General features: G+C 32.6%; 1 protein-coding gene and 1 long non-coding RNA gene across 3 annotated transcripts; both read left to right on the forward strand.

Annotated features, from left to right (window-relative positions):
- The first annotated feature begins 3,283 nt into the window (after nucleotides 1–3,283).
- On the forward strand, nucleotides 3,284–8,687 carry LOC111696578 (uncharacterized). Of its 2 annotated transcripts, XR_002764117.1 has the most exons (7): nucleotides 3,284–3,326; nucleotides 6,513–6,577; nucleotides 6,715–6,779; nucleotides 6,816–6,880; nucleotides 7,321–7,385; nucleotides 8,345–8,527; nucleotides 8,630–8,687. It is a non-coding gene; the product is annotated as an uncharacterized LOC111696578 (long non-coding RNA). The 2 variants fall into 2 exon arrangements; XR_002764118.1 differs by lacking the exons at nucleotides 3,284–3,326; nucleotides 6,513–6,577; nucleotides 6,715–6,779; nucleotides 6,816–6,880; nucleotides 7,321–7,385 and adding an exon at nucleotides 7,424–7,701.
- Nucleotides 8,688–12,732: 4,045 nt separating this feature from the next.
- Nucleotides 12,733–14,275, forward strand: LOC111696592 (uncharacterized). Its single transcript, XM_023466231.1, has 2 exons — nucleotides 12,733–12,962; nucleotides 13,051–14,275. The coding sequence occupies exons 1-2, from the start codon at nucleotides 12,748–12,750 to the stop codon at nucleotides 14,021–14,023; spliced, it is 1,188 nt and encodes a 395-aa protein (XP_023321999.1). The 5' UTR covers nucleotides 12,733–12,747; the 3' UTR covers nucleotides 14,024–14,275.
- Nucleotides 14,276–19,058: the final 4,783 nt, after the last annotated feature.

Genomic DNA, 19,058 nt, shown 5'->3' on the forward strand with positions numbered 1-19,058 from the left:
AGTTATTGAATTAATTATTGATCTAACCAACATTCATAATCTAAATTCATTTTCGATTTTACAGAACTTCTGTCAGAGAAGATAAATCTTGTTAGTTATCAAATATGATAATCAGTTAGAAATTTGCCAGGTTCAGAATTTTCTCTAGATTTGGAACTGAGTTTTTGCCACAAACTCAAATATTCTAATCCCTAAATCTTTGCACCGAGTGGTGTAAACATTTGATATTTCAAACTTGGAATATTTTACCATAAGAATTCAAAGTTTGATATCTACGAGTACTCTATAAACTCAACACAAATAAAATACAGTTCAGATCTTTTTTTACATTTAATGTTTACAATGGCCTTTAGCCTTGAGAATTGAGAAAGATAAAAATATTCTTTTTAAAACTAACTACAGTATAACAAAATTTCTACAATAACTCTATTGGTTTTCTTATTCCTGTGATACTGATTTTCGCCATTCTTTCTTTCTTTTCATTCTGCAGGGGGGGGGGCGCGCCCCCACCTCTTAGGTGCTAGGGGAGGGCGCGCGCCGGCCGCCCCCCCCCAGTTGCGCCTCTGAATAAATCTATATACATATTTATAGAATTACCCGCAAAAGATGAGACGACATAATTTTGGAAATTCTTGTGTTTTTATGCAATCTCCATCTTTTTAGCAATTATAACTTAGGCTTTATGTTTAAACCGAATTTAACCTTCAGTTTAGTTCAGAAAGAATGAGACTTCAAGAGATGTTGATATTATTATTCTTTTCTCTCAAGGAATTATGAGCCTTTGCCAAAAACTAAAAATTTTTAATCCCTACATCTTTGCGACCTAATGGTATTTCAAAATTAGATTATTAGATCTAACAGAATTCATAGTTTGAAATATGTACAATATACAAAATGATACATAATGTCCAGGCAATTCTGGATTATTGATGCTAACCCCGCAATGTTTACAAAGTTTTAGGTCTTCAAATAGGTATCATTCTTTGAAGTTAGTCCTGCAGTTAAAGAGTCTCAGTTCAACATTAAAATCTGATGCTGAATCAAAGTTTAAAGACTACATACGATTATAGACGGCTCACGATTCTTTTCTCACAAGCATTGTGTTTTAGATTTTGAACACAATGTTTAAAACTAAAGAATTAAACACTATTTAAATTCTGTACACAATATAGATAAATGTATAAAGTATATAAGTATATATTTATATATATTTATATACATAAATATATATTTATATATATTTATATACTAAGTTGAATACACTTTTAGAGATAAGAATATTGGAAAGCAGGAATACAAACACTTTAAACTTGAAATATGTATTTTCAACAGAGCTTAGACAAAATTCTTTCAGTGTAAAGTTTTAATCAGGATTAACCATAAACATTCACACGTTGGAGAAATGATTTCTTTAAACCATAATGGGTAAAAACGTAGTTGCTTGAAGAAGAAAAAGCACACCTTAGTATTCATGTGAACGTAAGTTCCTATTGTTATTGTCAAAATTACAAAAACCTATATATGCAGCAATGATATTTTCGGAAAGGGTGTACATACAGATTTTATCCAATCCGAGATGGAATTTAAAGAATTTGAGCCACGGTTTAAATCCGCGAAAACTCGGTTTAAATCAAGCGCCGGCTTAAATCTTGAAACAATTGATACAATTTTAAGTGGAACCAACCATATTTAAACCGCCGCTCAAATTCTTCAAATTCGGCAACAGATCTCCTCAATATAAATATACNCCCCCCCCCCCCTCCTCTCTCTTCACTCTAGAGAATGTATTTTGTTGTTTGCATAAAGAGAAGCGTAGCTAATTATCTGACAAGATCCATTTACAAAATTAAACAAAAACATTTCTTCTTCATGATTTTAAACTTCATTTAAGACATTGAACTGGGGGGAGGGGGGGGGGATGAATGGAGAATCTGCACCGCTGAGCAACAAATAATTTCATCTTTAAAGGGAGTAAACGCGAAAATATTCTTTCTTGTAACATGCATTATTTTTTCTACCAATATGAATGTGTTACAAATAAATTCTACAATTTTTCACTCTCCGCTATCTTTGGTCAGTGTACTGCAGATTACTAAGTACCTCTTTTCAAGTATTGGGTCTGTCCTAGTATACGATTTTTGGACCCCCCCCTCCTATCAATTTTGTACATGACCATTTATTTTTCAGCAAATTTATTATTATTTAATTTTTTGTTATTTAGGGTTAGGTTAGGTTAAGATACTTTCTGGGCCGAGAACAATTATTCCTGTTTTTAGTTTTATGAAAAAACATTTAAGATCAATTTTCTGGGTATACCTGAAAATTGATTTTTATTATCGTCGTTTTATCTAAAGAATTCATTGCGGATTTATGCATAAGAGACAATAAAGGAAATTTATATGGTTTTTTTTGGATTGAAAAACAATGAAATCTTCGCTCTAATGTTGAATTTGGTTCTCAGTAAAAGATTTCAAGGCCGGGTACTGAGTTGAAAATCAGGAATGCAATTCAGCGTTGGGATTGGAGTATACTATCGGAGATCCCTTTCATCGGAGACACCCTCATGGCCATCTCATTGAAATTTTCATTGAAGACCCAAAGCTTTTCATCGGAGACCCTAAGCTCTTCATTGGAGTACCCATATTTTCATTTGAGACCCCAAGGTTATGATCGAAGACCCACACAATTTTCCATTGGAGACTCACAGATTTTTTTATCATAGACCCCTGAAATGTCATCAGAGACACCAGATTTTCATCATAGATCCCCAAATTTCATTGGAGGCGCAATATTTTCATGGGAAACCCCAATATGTTCATCGGAGACCCCAAGATTTTCATCGGAGACCCCCATGTCTTCATTACAGACGCAATAAATAATAGATCTCCAATAAAAAGATAAACATTTGGTGGTATTCAATAAAAAAATCTTGGGGTCTCAGATAAAAAAAAATTGGTGTCATCATTAAATATCAGGGGGTCTACGATAGTTTTTGAGGTCTCAGATAGTACCCACATAATGCTGATTTCTACCCATACTCCATTACATTATGTGATAGTGAACAGTCCCTTTAGATATCACTTTATGCAATCAGATTAACATCCATCTTGATTTATAGACCATGCTAACAATTCATATACAAGTTTAAAAAGAAAATAAGCAGTTCTTTATTGGTAAAACATATGAAGCCCTGGATTTATTGATCCCTATGATGTTTATTTACACCCTGTTGTATACTTTATATATATATCCCTCCCTGTTATATATTGTTTTAACGGGAAAACTTTAGTCTAGTTAGGACTAAACAAGAGGCTCTTAAACACCAGGTATATAGGTTCTAAACACAGTATACTGGAGTATATATAGGTTCTAAACACAGTATACAGGAGAATATATTGGTTCTAAATACAGTATACAGGAGTATATATAGGTTCTAAATACAGTATACAGGAGTATATATAGGTTCTAAACACAGTATACTGGAGTATATATAGGTTCNTAGGTTTACTCCAATTCTAATTTTATAATTGTTATTTCTATTTTTTATAGATTTAATTCATATTATTATTTATACGTCCGTATTACTTGACCAGAAATGCCACCAATGGCAGTGCAGTGAAGTGGTCACGTGATACAGGCGGAGACAGGTGACCAGTTTACTGCTCTGCCATTGGTGATAGTTCTGGTCACGTGATTTAAGTTTAAGATTTTCTACATTTTACATTTATGAACTTTCGTATAATTTTAACACAGTTTTATATCAATTTCTCGAGACAGGAACATCAGATCAAACTTTCATGGGTCGCGATCAAGAGCTAAAGTGATTAGCTTTCAGCCTGTACCCCCCTTTCATTTTCTTTACAGTCCCTTTAAGTGGAACCAACCATATTTGAGCCGCGGCTTAAATTTAAACCGCGGCCCAAATTCTTTAAATTCGGCCTCTGGATTTATAGATACGTATATATACGTATATATATTAAATTGCGTTTAACATTCTTATGGATGCTGAGCTGAACACTTTAGAATGAAATATCCTTAATCCCGATCGGTTAATTAATCTGGAGATTAATAACAAGAGGAGAAGAAGCGTTATTTAATTTCGAGATTAAGAAAAAGAGTGGGTCTAGCATTAATCCCGATATCCACCGTTCAAAAGTTCCCAGCTCTGGTTACGCAACGATTTTTTATTCGACACTTTGTTTGTGAAGACATTTTGAAAATTCAAATTTTTTAATATTTTTCTTTAATTAATGTTTAAATTTTTTTCACCGAAGAAACCAAAACTTTTTTATTCAATTTGTTTAAGGCATCAAATAGTAACTTTTCCTCATTGAAATATTTCCATTAAAAAGTACAGTGGTCCCCAAATAATACAATCCTAAGTTTTAAAGACTAAAAATTTATGAATTTACATTATCCCTAATGATTAAAAATGGAATCAATTGACGACTATTATATCGTCTTTACACCTTTCCGTGTTTTCTGTGAATTTGCTCTCATTATTTCAACTTATGAAATTAAATTAAAATCTGCTTAGAAGTATAAATTTTGATGATTTCATTTTTAAAAATAAAAATCAGAAAACAAGAAAGATTTTTCTTAATTCCAATGTTTTCGTTTATCCTCGGTATGAACGAAAATATTTGATTGTGCTACAGTTCCACAATATATTGGTGACCATTGTGAAATTTAAAAATTTGCATTTCCTGTAAAGTCAATTACGAGAAAAAAATGATATCAAAATTAAAACTGAAACTTTATCTGATTCTAATGCCTTAAACCCGTGGCCCCTCCTCCCACCTCTCTCAAACATCCGTTTAATATGTTTCCTCCTAAAAGTTTTCTATTTGATGAATAAAGTTGTTGTATAACTAAACCTTGTAGTATTTGTATTTGTTGAAGAGTAGTTTAATATATAGTATTTAATTTAATTCTGTATAGTGAACCCTGGACACTGTGCAGTTATAAATATATATATATATATTGTACATCATACTAGACACTAGACACTAGAAATTAGACACCTAGCTAGGTGGCAACAGGGTTTAATGTATAGTATTTAATTTAATTCTGTATAGTGAACCCTGGACACTGTGCAGTTATAATATATATATTTTATATCATAATAGACACTAGACACTACAAATTAGACACCTAGCTAGGTGGCAACAGGGTTTAATGTAAAGTATTTAATTTAATTCTGTATAGTGAACCCTGGACACTGACAGTTATAATATATATATACTGTACATCATACTAGACACTAGACACTAGAAATTAGACACCTATATATTTTATATCATAATAGACACTAGACACTACAAATTAGACACCTAGCTAGGTGGCAAAAGGGTTTAATGTATAGTATTCAATTTAATTCAACGTAAAGAACCCTGGACACTGACAGTTACAGTATATATTGTACATAACACTAGACATTAGACACCTAAGGTACTAACAAAGTTTTATGAAACTACTGTGTACTTTATCATTCTCTTACTCACTTCATCGTGAATTTCATAAAGTAATTATCGTGCTATAAAGTTAAATTAGCTGTACATTATTGCACGTTTGCTATAAAGTTTTCATTGGTTCCCGGATTTTCTCCAAAAAATGTAGGATATTTTCAAAATATTTTTTTTCAATTGAAATGAAAATGAAATTGAAATCAACTTTATATTTTGACTTCTGCTTTTTGTTTCAAAGCTTATTTGATCTAAAAATGACCATTGAAAAAAGACAAGTACACAAACGTTTCATTAAATTATCTAAACACTATTATTATGGGACAACACGTGTTATAAAGTTTTTGGACTTAAATTTTCTCTATATCTCACCAAAGCTCGGAAAAAAATTAATTCTAATTCTCGATAAAGGGGAAATTTTTGTCCAAACATTTTATAACACTGCGAACCAAAATAGCAGTCAGTTATAGTATACAATGTGCAAAACACTATACACAAGACACTTGACATTAGACACCTCAAGTAGTAACAGAGTTTAATGTAAAAAATTTATAACAATTCAATGTAGTGAACCCTGAGATGAGATTTAAAAAGCTTAATCCCGAGTGAAACTCAGAGTTGGGCTCAGATAGAACCCAAGTCAGGATTGGCTATGATTGGACCAAGCCGAGCCTGCTTAGAAAGCTTTCTCTCTGTAGCAGACAGATTACTAGCAGATCAGCTGTGACAAGGAGATGTACATTTTGAAAATCTAACTTTACATAGATACATTTTTTGTATAGTTTGTTTATTTCAAACTTTTGATCAAATATGACACTACAAATAATTCCCCAGAATTTAAATGTACAAATATAAAAGGTTTTTCAAAATTTACTATCATCAGCTGCTGAAGACTCGAGCCTTGAAAAGAGTAAAAACCCAAGGTGGTTGGTTTTTACTACACTCAAGGTCATCTAAAACCCGGGTCTTCACTTGAGCTTTACTTGGGTCTGAGCAGATGTAAAGACCGGGTTTTACTTGGGTTTAAGCTTTTAAAATCTCATTCAGTGCAGTGAGCCCTGTACAGTTCTAACTTATATAGTGTACATATAACTCTACACCAGACACCTCAGGTAGTAACAGAGTTTAATATCTAGTATTTATTTCAGTGCAGTGAGCCCTGTACAGTTCTAACTTATATAGTGTACATATAACTCTAAACCAGACATCTCAGGTAGTAACAGAGTTCAATATCTAGTATTTATTTCAGTGCAGTGAGCCCTGGACAGTTCTAACTTATATAGTGTGCATATAACTCTACACTAGACACCTCAGGTAGTAACAGAGTTTAATATCTAGAATTTATTTCAGTGCAGTGAGCCCTGGACAGCTCTAACTTATATAGTGTGCATATAACTCTACACTAGACACCTCAGGTAGTAACAGAGTTCAATATCTAGTATTTAATTCAGTGCAGTAAGCCCTGTACAATACTAACCTATATATTGTACATATAACTTTACACTAGACACCTCAGGTAGTAACATAGTTTAATATCTAGTATTTAATTCAGTGCAGTAAGCCCTGTACAGTTCTAACCTATATAGTGTACATATAACTTTACACTAGACACCTCAGGTTGTAACAGAGTTTAATATCTAGCATTTAATTCAGTGCAGTGAGCCCTGTACAGTTCTAACTTATATATTGTACATATAACTTTACACTAGACACCTCAGGTAGTAACAGAGTTTAATATCTAGTATATATTTCAGTGCAGTGAGCCCTGGACAGCTCTAACTATTATATTGTACATACAACTTTACACTAGACACCTCAGGTAGTAACAGAGTTTAATATCTAGTATATATTTCAGTGCAGTGAGCCCTGGACAGTTCTAACTTATATATTGTACATATAACTCCACACTAGACACCTCAGGTAGTAACAGAGTTTAATATCTAGTATTTAATTCAGTGCAGTAAGCCCTGTACAGTTCTAACCTATATAGTGTACATATAACTTTACACTAGACACCTCAGGTAGTAACAGAGTTTAATATCTAGTATTTAATTCAGTGCAGTGAGCCCTGGACAGTTCTAACTATTATATTGCACTCAACTTAAATCTCTAATTATCTAAATTCTAAATGAAAATGGACAGGCCAAATCTTGGTTGCTTAAGAAAACCCCTTCATGTAGCTATAGAGTTGGAGAACTAGATTTGCGCATTCTTTACAAGAATATTTGCGCATTTGGTTTGTGTATTTTAACTCACACATCAACGTTTCAATGCAGCTGCAAACATTATTAATATTGCCTAACTTTTCATAGCAGCTGAAAACATTATTAATAATGCCTATTAATTTTTCATTGCAGCTGCAAACATTATTAATATTGCCTAACTTTTCATGGCAGCTGCAAACATTATTAATAATGCCTATTAATTTTTTTTGCAGCTGCAAACATTATTAATATTGTCTATATTTACTTTTCATTACAGCAACAAACAATATTAATATTGCCTATATTTACTTTTCATTACAGCTACAAACAATATTAATATTGCCTATATTAACTTTTCATTACAGCTGCAAACAATATTAATATTGCCTATATTAACTTTTCATTACAGCTACAAACATTATTAATATTGCCTATATTAACTTTTCATTACAGATACAAACAATATTAATATTGCCTATTAATAATAATTGAGAACGTACCTTTCTTTGCGTTTTCCATTTACAACGATTTTTTATTAACTGCGTATATTGAGGATGAAAAAGAAAACAATGTTTTGAAATAAAAAGCTTAATGTTAAAGCTAGAAAGGGAAATTGCAATTTTAAAAGGTTGCACCCATTAAAATACTGTTTGTAATTTTATTATCTTTATTCAGAAATGATCGAAGAAGAAAGATGTTTACTCGAACAAAAGGCTTCTGACCACCCCTTGGGTCTGCCTACACCCTTCACGACAATCAACAGATTCGAATTAATGAGAAGGTCATCGAGAAAGGCCTTAAATTCCTGGGCCAAGCCTCAATCCTGCAGCTCAAATTCAGTCACTATACTCCATCAAGGTAAACGAGGACAGATATCAATTTTTTTATTTATTTTTATTTCTAAAGTAAATTTATATTTTTTAAATAAGTCCAAAAACTTTATTTTGATATTTACTGAAGAGAACAGAACCAGTCTAAAACAAAGCGAATTAAATCAGGTATAATAGTTTATAAGTTTATAACTTTAATATTACATTTAATTAAAATTGTTGAAACAGTTTAAGGGATAAGTTTGCCGGACTGAAAGTTAGAACAACAGAGATGAACTTTACTGTGTAGATAAATATATATCTATATAAGATGTTCCATCTACAACTTCTGTTCATCTGTTCGCATCTTAACTTTCATTTCCTTTAACTTCAGTTTAGTTTCTAGACTCCTTCTTACAACAAGGAGAAGGAGGAGGGGGGTAGGGAGGTCTGCTTTGGGTCTTGTTGAAGTAACCATTTCTATAATTAGTTTGTCTTGGAAGTATGTTTTTTGGTTTTTGGTTTAAGTCAACATCATTATTGGAGATAGATAGATAGATAGATGGATGGATAGACTTACAGATTTTTAGATAGATAGATAGTTGGATAGGAAGATAGATAGATAGATATGGGTACATGAACAAGAAAACGGATATTACATTGATAGGGATACATGTGTATACAGGGCTATAGGGATAAAGGGTGATACAGGAGATACATGGAAAAAAGGGATAAAAGATAAACAAGTGATTTAAGGTGAAGTTTGGAGCATCATTAACACCGAATTTGAAATGAAGTTATTTAAGGGTACAATGATACAAGGGATACAGAGGATTCAGGGGATACAGAGGATACAGAGGATACAGAGAACAGGGAATACTGATTATACAAGAGTTACATGGGATACAGGGTTTACATAGGATTCAGAGAATACAAGGATACAGGGATACAGGAGATAAAGGGATACAGAAATACTAGTAAGCATGTAAAGATGTATATATACAGAGAATACAAGGATACAGGGATAAATGGATACAAGAATACTAGTAAACATGTAAACATGTATATATATAGAGAATACAAGGATACAGGGATACAAGGATACAAGAATACTATAAACATGTAAACATGTATATATACAAAGAATACAAGGATACAGGAATACAGGGGATAAAGGGTTACAAGGATACAGGAATATTAGTAAACATGTAAACATGTATATATACAGAGAATACAAGGATACAGGGGATAAAGGGATACAGGGGATAAAGGGATACAGGGAATAAAGGGATACAAGGATACAGGAATACTAGTAAACATGTAAACATGTATAAATACAGAGAATACAAGGATACAGGGATACAGGCGATAAAGGGATACAAGGATACAGGAATATTAGTAAACATGTAAACATGTATATATACAGAGAATACAAGGATACAGGGATACAGGGATAAAAGGGATATAAGGATACAGGAATACTAGAGGAATACTAATTATATACAGAGAATACAATGAGTACAGGGTATACAGATGATATTGTAAAATAAAAAGGTCAATGATTTCAACGTCAGTATTTTCTCCCCTAATATTATAGATGCATAATATAGCTCATTATCAACCATTTATGCATAAATATGGAAACTAATATGCGTGTTTACAAATAATATTCAATACTCATTAAATATACATATATTCATGGGCAATAGTAGGGTATTAGGGGTTTGTATAGCAAGTGAATCGTGAAACATTAAATCTTAGAATTTTTCAAGATTCGTTTTTATACAACTTGTAAATATTCACAACGTAAATTCTTCAACATAGATTTTTTCCGTAACAATTAACATTACGGTAAAGGTATTTACATTGATATTATAAAGTGACGTTACATTTGAAGATTGTTATCAATTTTTTTTTACAGTTTTGAAACCCATCATTAATATTTAGATACAGTTTTTAAAAGGCATTTAAACTTTAATGTTGAAAAGAATTACACTCTTTTTTGATCGGCCACTTACACAACATTGGCATTATGTACCGACTTAATCCCTGTACAGTTCCATGTATCGTGAAGACCCCCCTCTACGCTTGTACAAATCTAATAATCATTATTCAGAAATATATTATATAATGGAGTCAAATTATAGAGTAGACGGCACGATTGCAGGGAAAACGGTCGAGAAGTGTTGTTATAATCTTAGGTTTTAAGAATATTTTATATTTTTTTATATTTTAATTTTAAATATTCATTTTCATAATTTTGTTATAGTAAAAAAATATACATGACATAAAAAGTATCTGTAAGATAAATACTATACGACATTTAGGTTTATCGTTTTATAAGAGGAACTTTTTATGAAAATAAATCCCTCCCTAAACACGTGAAAGATAAGAATTGGAATATTGAAATTGCATTCTTTTGCTTAATGTTAAAAATTCTACAGATTTCCTTGTGACAGTAATTATTTCCTTGGTTTTAATTGCTCATAACTTTCTTCTTACGTTCAGATTTTATTCAAGTTTAAAATATTTCAATTTCGTATGCTCTTTTATTTCTTTGTTCAAGTATTTAGATCAATGATTATATAAATTGAATTAGAGTGCTTATCTATTTTTATCGCTTGAAAAATACCGTTTATACTAGATGACTTTTTTTTGCAAAGTTAGTCTTTCAAAAATACTTTCATTATCAAAACTATTGGGCAAGTTTAACGATCCACTTTTTAGAATTCTTTGATTTAAATGTTTTGCAAAATTTAAATAATGAATGTTTGTTCGTTAATTTTTGCAATTTAAATTCCGATTTTTTTTTGCATTTTTCTTTTATTATTTAGGAATGAGGAAAGATATCTTTTCTTTTAACCCTCATACTTTCATACATCATACAGAAGATTTTTACTTTGATGTTAAATGTATAATATGCCTAAGATGGGTTTAAACCTTCGGTTAATCATGCCTTTTTTTTAATAAACATCAAAAAGAAACATGGATCAAGAATTTAAAAGACATCGCAGTCCGAAGATGGTCAAAAAAATTCCGTCTGACAATTCCACTCATTCTATTTAGAGCCTACTCAAAAATCTCTAAATCTCTGTTTAACTAATAGTATCGACTGTATCATGTTTGACAGGCTGAGTGAATATAACATCCCTAATTTAGGCATTAAACGACGCTTTGAACAGCCCTCAGGGCTCTCGGATACAAATCATCTTAAAAACATAGATTCCTCTTCAAATCAATAGGATAAAAATGATAATTTGTGAATATATATTTGAGCGGGGATGGGGTAGGGATGGCCGGGGGTAGGGATGGGAAGGGAGGAGTTGACAAATCTGTCTGTATTAGTCCATATTTAGTATATTATGCAGGCAAAATAAAACTTCACATTCTGTCTACAGTCTACACTTATATACACGTACTTAAACACATCCAATCTACACCTGTTACTTAACACCACATCTTATAATTTAGAAGTTCACACTTGAAATCTACACTTCACACACCACAATACGTAATATTCATACTCCACATTTCATACTTCACATTCCTAACACCTCAATTCTAGACGTTTTACTCCACATACCACAATATATATACTTCATACTCCACATTTCATACTTCACATTCCTAACACCCCAATTCTAGACGTTTTACTCCACATACCAGTACCACAATATATATATACTTCATACTCCACATTTTACACTTCAATCTAAACACTTTAGATTTACACTTTTTACTCCATATACCGAAACAATTCACTATAACTCCACATTTTATACTGTTCACTCAACAAAATTTGCACTCCTATCAAACTCCAAGTAATTAACACTCCAACGACATTCCACACACTTCTATTGTTGCATTTTTGTGGTTGTTCTTGTTCTTATTTTTAATATGATCAGATGTCTGAAGGAATAAGACTGATTGAATAATTCCCCATGACCTGTGCTTATATATTGCAGTCATATAGGGCACTAGGCCCAAATATATTTATACATAAGGTCATACATTCGATTAATCATTATACACCGTAGGAGGGATGAGCAATATGTTTAGCTATTTGTACCTTGTATGTACATTGTACGTACATGATAGTGTTTCATATATGTAAATACTATAGAATTCACACCTTCTTGAATAGGAGAACTACGTTGTACATATAAATATCGTTATTGTGTGTCTGTCTATAGCTATTAATGAGCAAAGGTTTGTTTTTAGTTTAGTCCACACGACTTATATGTATTGTATATGTGAACGTGTGTAAGAATGCAAGGTCATATACAGTACACCCCCATCCCCCCCTCCTCTCCCATCCTTGTCATTAACTTATCTTTATGTTTAGGTATCCTGGCCCTAGGCTCCTCTGTTCCTCAGCGTTTACGTCAGGGACGTCAAGGGTCTTCCCGCCAGGGTCGCCAAGGAACTTCCTACCTCCCTCCAGCAGATGAACCCCTTCCCTCTGCCTCCAACCAAGCCCCGAGGTAAAAATATATTCAAATAATTGTAAAACTAATTTTTTGACACATTTGATGTGTCAAAGATTTAAATCTGACATTTTCCCTGTTTAAGTGAGACTTATGGTGCTGCTTCTGAGGATATCCAAGCATATGATGATGCTCCTTTAAGTAGTTACGGAGCAGCTGATGAATCAATTGCTCCAGCTGACAGTTATGGAGCTGCATCCGAAGAAGCTATTCCGGCCCCAGTTGACAATGTAGAAGCTGATCTTCGATCTGATGATTTTGCTGAGGCACCTGTTGATAACTATGGTGCTGCCTCTGAACTGGATTCCGCTGCTGCAGAGGAAGCCTATGATGATTATGATCCTTCTGATGTTCCCACTGATCAGGCTGCTCCCCCAACCTATACAGGCTCTAATGTCAGTGATGAGCCTGAAGGAGATACTGGAATCAAAATGTTGATGAATGCTGTTCCCGGCGTACCTGGAGAAGACTACCCAATTTATGGTGATATTCCTGAAACTGCTTTCTCTTGTGATGGTCAAGTAGATGGAGGTTACTATGCTGACTCTGGAGCTGAATGCCAGGTATTCCATATCTGCACTGCTGATGGTCAAGGAGGTCTTGCCAAGTACAGCTTCCTCTGTCCTAATGGAACCATCTTTAACCAGAACTACTTCATCTGCGACTGGTGGTTCAACTTTGACTGCTCCGAAGCTGAAGCTATTGCTTCAGAAAAGAATTCCGAGCTTGCTGCTGCCCGAGCTGAAGCATCTGAGGCTGCTGCTGATGCTAGTAACGATGTTCCCACTTATGCTGATGCTAGCAACAATGTTCCATCTTATTCTGAAGCTGATACTTTCAGTGCAGATGCTGGCTATGGAGCCCCTGAAGCTGCAGATGCGTTTAGCCCGGAAGAAGGATATGGAGCACCAGAAGCCGCAGAAGCTATCAGTCCTGAGGTTGGATACGGAGCACCTGAGGCATCTGATGCTTTCAGTCCTGAAGAAGGATATGGTGCTCCTGAAGCATCTGATTCTCTAGCATCCTACGGTCAGGCTGCATACGCTGGACGTGTATAATCAGTGTGTATATCTCTACCCTGCAATCAACATTGGATATCCCCCTAATGGCACGGATTCAAATGGATCTTTGAATGCAGACCCAGATGTGCTTGTGGCATTAAACCAAGTTCTAGTCTCTCTTTGTTGTAATTTATTGACCAAGTTTATTTATTGGAAAATTGCGGATCTTATCCTGCTCCTGACCACGCGGGTAAAATGATAAATGAATGGGTCTAAGTGCACCAATAAATATATTTATAATGAACCCTGCTCCTTTTTGCACACATTCATTCACATACTTAACAGAGAGAGAGAGAGCAAGAGAGAGAGAAAAACATTAATAGAGTTTAGCGTAAGTCAACTAAATCATTGGATTTGCCCTTTTATTTGCCCTGACAAAGTTGGCAATGCTCTTTACGAAAGGGATTAATTTACAAAACAAAAGTTCGCAATTCTTTAAATATATAACATGCTTTTTTATGCATGCACTAGTGTCAATTACAGCTAACTTTTCAGATTTAGCAAATTACCAAACATAAGTTTTCACAAATATTTTAGTCATGCAAATTTTTGCCAAACTTAACTATTGCAAGTTGCATGCTGACAACCGTTTATTAGGTTTGAAGGATATACAATTGTTGTGAATCGCTAATGATACTTTTAAATGATAAATCTCAAAATCTATTTCCGTCAACACCTTGTTTCAACTATACAGATCGTGGGCCTGGGCTACAAATAATATTTAATAATTTAAAATTTAAAATCGTACGCGTTGCAGTTGACTTTTACAGCTGAAGTGCCGAACGTTGCCCATGGGTTCCCTAAAAAAAATCAGCCAATTTGGTTTAGCCGTTGAGTGAACATATATAAATGAGACAAGAGCGATTTATAAATGAATGAAGCACAGTTTAAAGATGTTAAAAGAATCAAAATATAATTACCATTTTTTCACTTGGACATTTATGCATACTCAATACTCATATATAGATGATATTCCCAAACATTAGTGTTACTGCTACTGTCACATGCTTCAGATTCATGAATAAATGCTGCGGAAAATGAAGACGACTTGAAAGTCATAATTTAATTCCCAATTCTTTGAAGTATTTAAAATTCTAAAAAAGGAAACCTTGTTAAAAAAACATAATTTGATTACATAATCATTATTTAAATCATTTTTAAATCATTATTATTTTGAAGTAAAAATTTGTTTAAAGGGACTGTAAATGTAAATTCAAGTGATAGAGTGACTTTAACCATGATCAAGTATAAATTATATATCCATGTTTTATTTTTGAAAACTGTTTATTTTGAATTGTGGTTACGTTTCTTGCTTCAGAAACAGTGGAGAAATTATAAGAATTAAACACTTTTCAAACCAGAAAAACAACGTTCTTCTTCTTTGTAATTTCAATCATTAGATAAATTTTTGCAAAGAAACTGAACACTTTTCTCAACTTCCAGAAAAAAATTTCCGATATATAAAGTCAAAACTTTGTGTTGTGAAGCTCGGGTTCAGGCATTGATTTCCATCTAAAGCAGATTAATTTAACCCCTCTTTGAGATCACAAGGTGATCATACCATGCAAGGCTAATTTTAATTGATGGATCAAACAATGATCTTTAAATTTAAAGCTGACCACATTAGATATCGAGATCAAGCGTATAAAGTTAATGGTTCTTTACACGAAATGTCCGACCTCTAAATTCTGTTGATTAAAACCTTTAATTTCAAATAACAACTAATTGATCTGTAGTTCTACCACATTATCTTGAAAAATTATAAGGATTAGACGACTGGAGTTTTTTGATGGATTTGATTTTTTTTCGAGGAAAGTTATGACACGAGACCGGCCAATAACTAAATGAGTCACCTAACATATATTTTGAAACTTTAAAAAAATCTAGCCATATTTTCAACTCAATGCAAAGACGACGATATGGCTTGTTTCAGTAAACATGAATTCAGGAAATAAGACTGAATACAATCTGTTCAACCGTCAACCGTATTCTTGTAAATAGTTTTATTTAAATATATAGATATGGTAAACTGATAAATCATATGTAGACATCAAATTTATAATTTATGCGAAAATTTGTATAACAAGATATTTCTATTTATTGTAAACACGAGATATGCATTCTCTGGTTAACAGAATGAAACGCGGCGCTCGCGCATTCTGGAATTCTGAATTCTAAGATGCTTCTGATAATCTAGACAAGATCTTACAAAGGATATAAAGTAAATCCTCACAAAGACATTCCCGTTAAAAATGGATACAAATGTTGGTTTTGTGTGGGACCTGTCATGAATCTATTACATGTAGGTATAGGATAAGAAGCACATATATAATATCTAGTATACAATACTACCCTTGCATGATTAAATATTCAAAAATAATTTTTAAAACAAAAGAGCATTTCATTTAGTTTACACAATACAACTAACATAACACAATCGACAATACACTCTACACTATACACTCTACACTCTACATTCAGCCCACAGACTTAACAAAAGAGTTAAATCGTATTTGACTTGTACGCAATTACTTATGTTGCCTGGTTGTCTTACTGCGTTTTCGCATGTGACAAACAACATGCGCGCATCTCATTCTACAACAACCCGTTCTTTCATCTTCCTTAGTTTCAAGTTTAAATTTGGCTGTCTCCATTGTGTCTGGTATTTTAGTTTCAAGTTTAAATTTGGCTGTCTTGTATTTTAGTTTCATGTTTAAATTTGGCTGTCTCCATTGTGTCTGGTATTTTAGTTTCATGTTTAAATTTGGCTGTCTCCATTGTGTCTGGTATTTTAGTTTCAAGTTTAAATTTGGCTGTCTCCATTGTGTCAGGTATTTTAGTTTCAAGTTTAAAAGAAATTAATTCATTACAATTTAATTTTTATTAGTTTTTACAGGGAATATCTTTAAACATGAGAATAACGTAAACAAACTTGCGTTTTTTAAAGACGGGCGTTTAGCAACTATATTAGCTTATTTTTAACACTTTTCACTTTTAAAGTCAGGTAAATGCAAAATTCATGAGGAGGAGAAATTTTTAAATGGAATTTTAGGATGGAAGGATATGCAATAATATCTTATTTATTTTATTTCTGATCAAACAGCTTTAAAACCGTGTGTTTACGCATTCGCAGATTTGTAGAATCGAGGTTGCGAGATTTCAAACAAAAAATCTATCATTTGGTAGGATTCAATTAAGTGCCACGGGTGTCATATATTTCTCTAATTTTTTTTTATTTTACATTCTTCCGGATGTTATCAAATTTTACATTTTTTCTGTCCTTTATTAAATTTACAATGCATTTAGCTATTAATTTTTATTTTTTGACTTATTTGGAATATTACATCATATACTCCCACCATGTTGTGGCTTATATGAAACTGTCTCAATACAATGATAACAAATTGTGTACTTTCGTAACTTTTAAAAATTTAATTTGCAAACATATATGATGTTCTTTCATAGATAGTTTTTAAATTGAATTGTGTCTTTGACACAAACTTTTTTTTTTAATCTCTATATCTTTGCAACCTAATGATTTAAACTTTAAATTCTGTTTACTCCAAAAATTTAAATTTAAAATATCAAAGGTTCACATCATTAGGTTGCAAAGATTATGGATTAGAAAATTTAAGTTTGTGTCAAACACTTAATTCCATGAAAGATATTGTGAAGAAGCAAGAAGTTAAAACTGAAGGTTTTTTTGTGGTGACATACAGGGTGTCCCACGAAACATGACAGTTGAGAGATGACTTGAATTGAATGTACGAAAAAAGTAAACCAAATTTTTGCTACATATTTTATCTGTATATTTGCTACATCCTATATCTGTATATTTGCTACATCATATATCTGCTTATGTGCTACATCCTATATCTGTATATTTGCTACATCATATATCTGTATATTTGCTACATCCTATATCTGTATATTTGCTACATCATATATCTGTATATTTGCTACATCCTATATCTGTATATTTGCTACATCCTTATCTGTATATTTGCCTACTCATGATAGAAAAGATTTAATAAAATAAGTATTATCTACATGATGAGAATTAATCACGACATTAAATCAATTAAAAGGGTCTGTGCACAAAAACAACAATAAGGTAGCGTAACAATGAAATTTGAAAGGAGTGACTAACAATAAGTTGCATCAACGTAATATGACTTTTATTTTATCTAACTAATATTTTTTAGTTTCAGAGCTATAGTTATTATTATTATTAGCTTTAGTTTTTAAGTAATATTCAAGAAATTGGCAAAATTCTCATCAGTACTTGAGTTAGAGCTTGTAACCTTTGGATCGTTGTGGTTTTGCAAATTAATTTTAGAGATAAAGAAATTATTGATTTTATGGTGAGCTAAAAATAAATTGCAGCCGGTTTATTACTATTTTTCGCTCTTCATCTCGACCATTTTATAAATAAAGTGTGCATCACTTAAAATAAAATCTTCTAGATGCGTCAAAAAATTGTTTATTATAGATTTATTTTATTACATAAAATAACTCCGACTGTAATAGACATCTTTTACACGGTTTGGCATTGATAAGACCAGAGCTGAGAACTTTATAATGGTGGATATCGGGATTAATTCTTAATCCACTCTTTTTCTTAATCTCCAGATTAAATAATGCTTGTTATCCTCTCGTTATTAATCTCCAGATTAATTAATTGATCGGGATTAAGGATATCTCATTCTAAAGTTTTCAGCTCAGGTCCTCCAGGGTATCCAAGCTGATCTTTCTCCAGGATCTTTTCAGTAGCTTTTCCAATTGAGCAATATTCTGAGGCTGGTTCTTTTCCGACTTCATGTCTTCCTCCAGCATAGACCACAGATTTTGAATTGGATTGCGGTGCGGAGAGGATGCCATTCCTCTATCCCCAAAAAGTTAACCTGAGGCCGAATTTAAAGAATTTGAGCGGCGGTTTAAATTTAAGCCGCGGTTTAAATATGGTTGGTTCCACTTAAAATTGTATCTAATGTTTCAAGATTTAAGCCGGCGCTTAATTTAAACCGGGTTT

Source organism: Eurytemora carolleeae, unplaced genomic scaffold (genome assembly GCF_000591075.1).
Source record: "Eurytemora carolleeae unplaced genomic scaffold, Eaff_2.0 scaffold71, whole genome shotgun sequence".
NCBI lineage: Eukaryota > Metazoa > Arthropoda > Copepoda > Calanoida > Temoridae > Eurytemora > Eurytemora carolleeae.

Excerpts from the sequence above, each read along its gene's own strand:
- LOC111696592 (XM_023466231.1), top strand. The coding sequence starts at position 12,748 with ATGCAAGGTCATATACAGTACACCCCCATCCCCCCCTCCTCTCCCATC. Across the intron at positions 12,963-13,050 it reads GCCTCCAACCAAGCCCCGAG|TGAGACTTATGGTGCTGCTT; the intron begins GTAAAAATATAT and ends TCCCTGTTTAAG.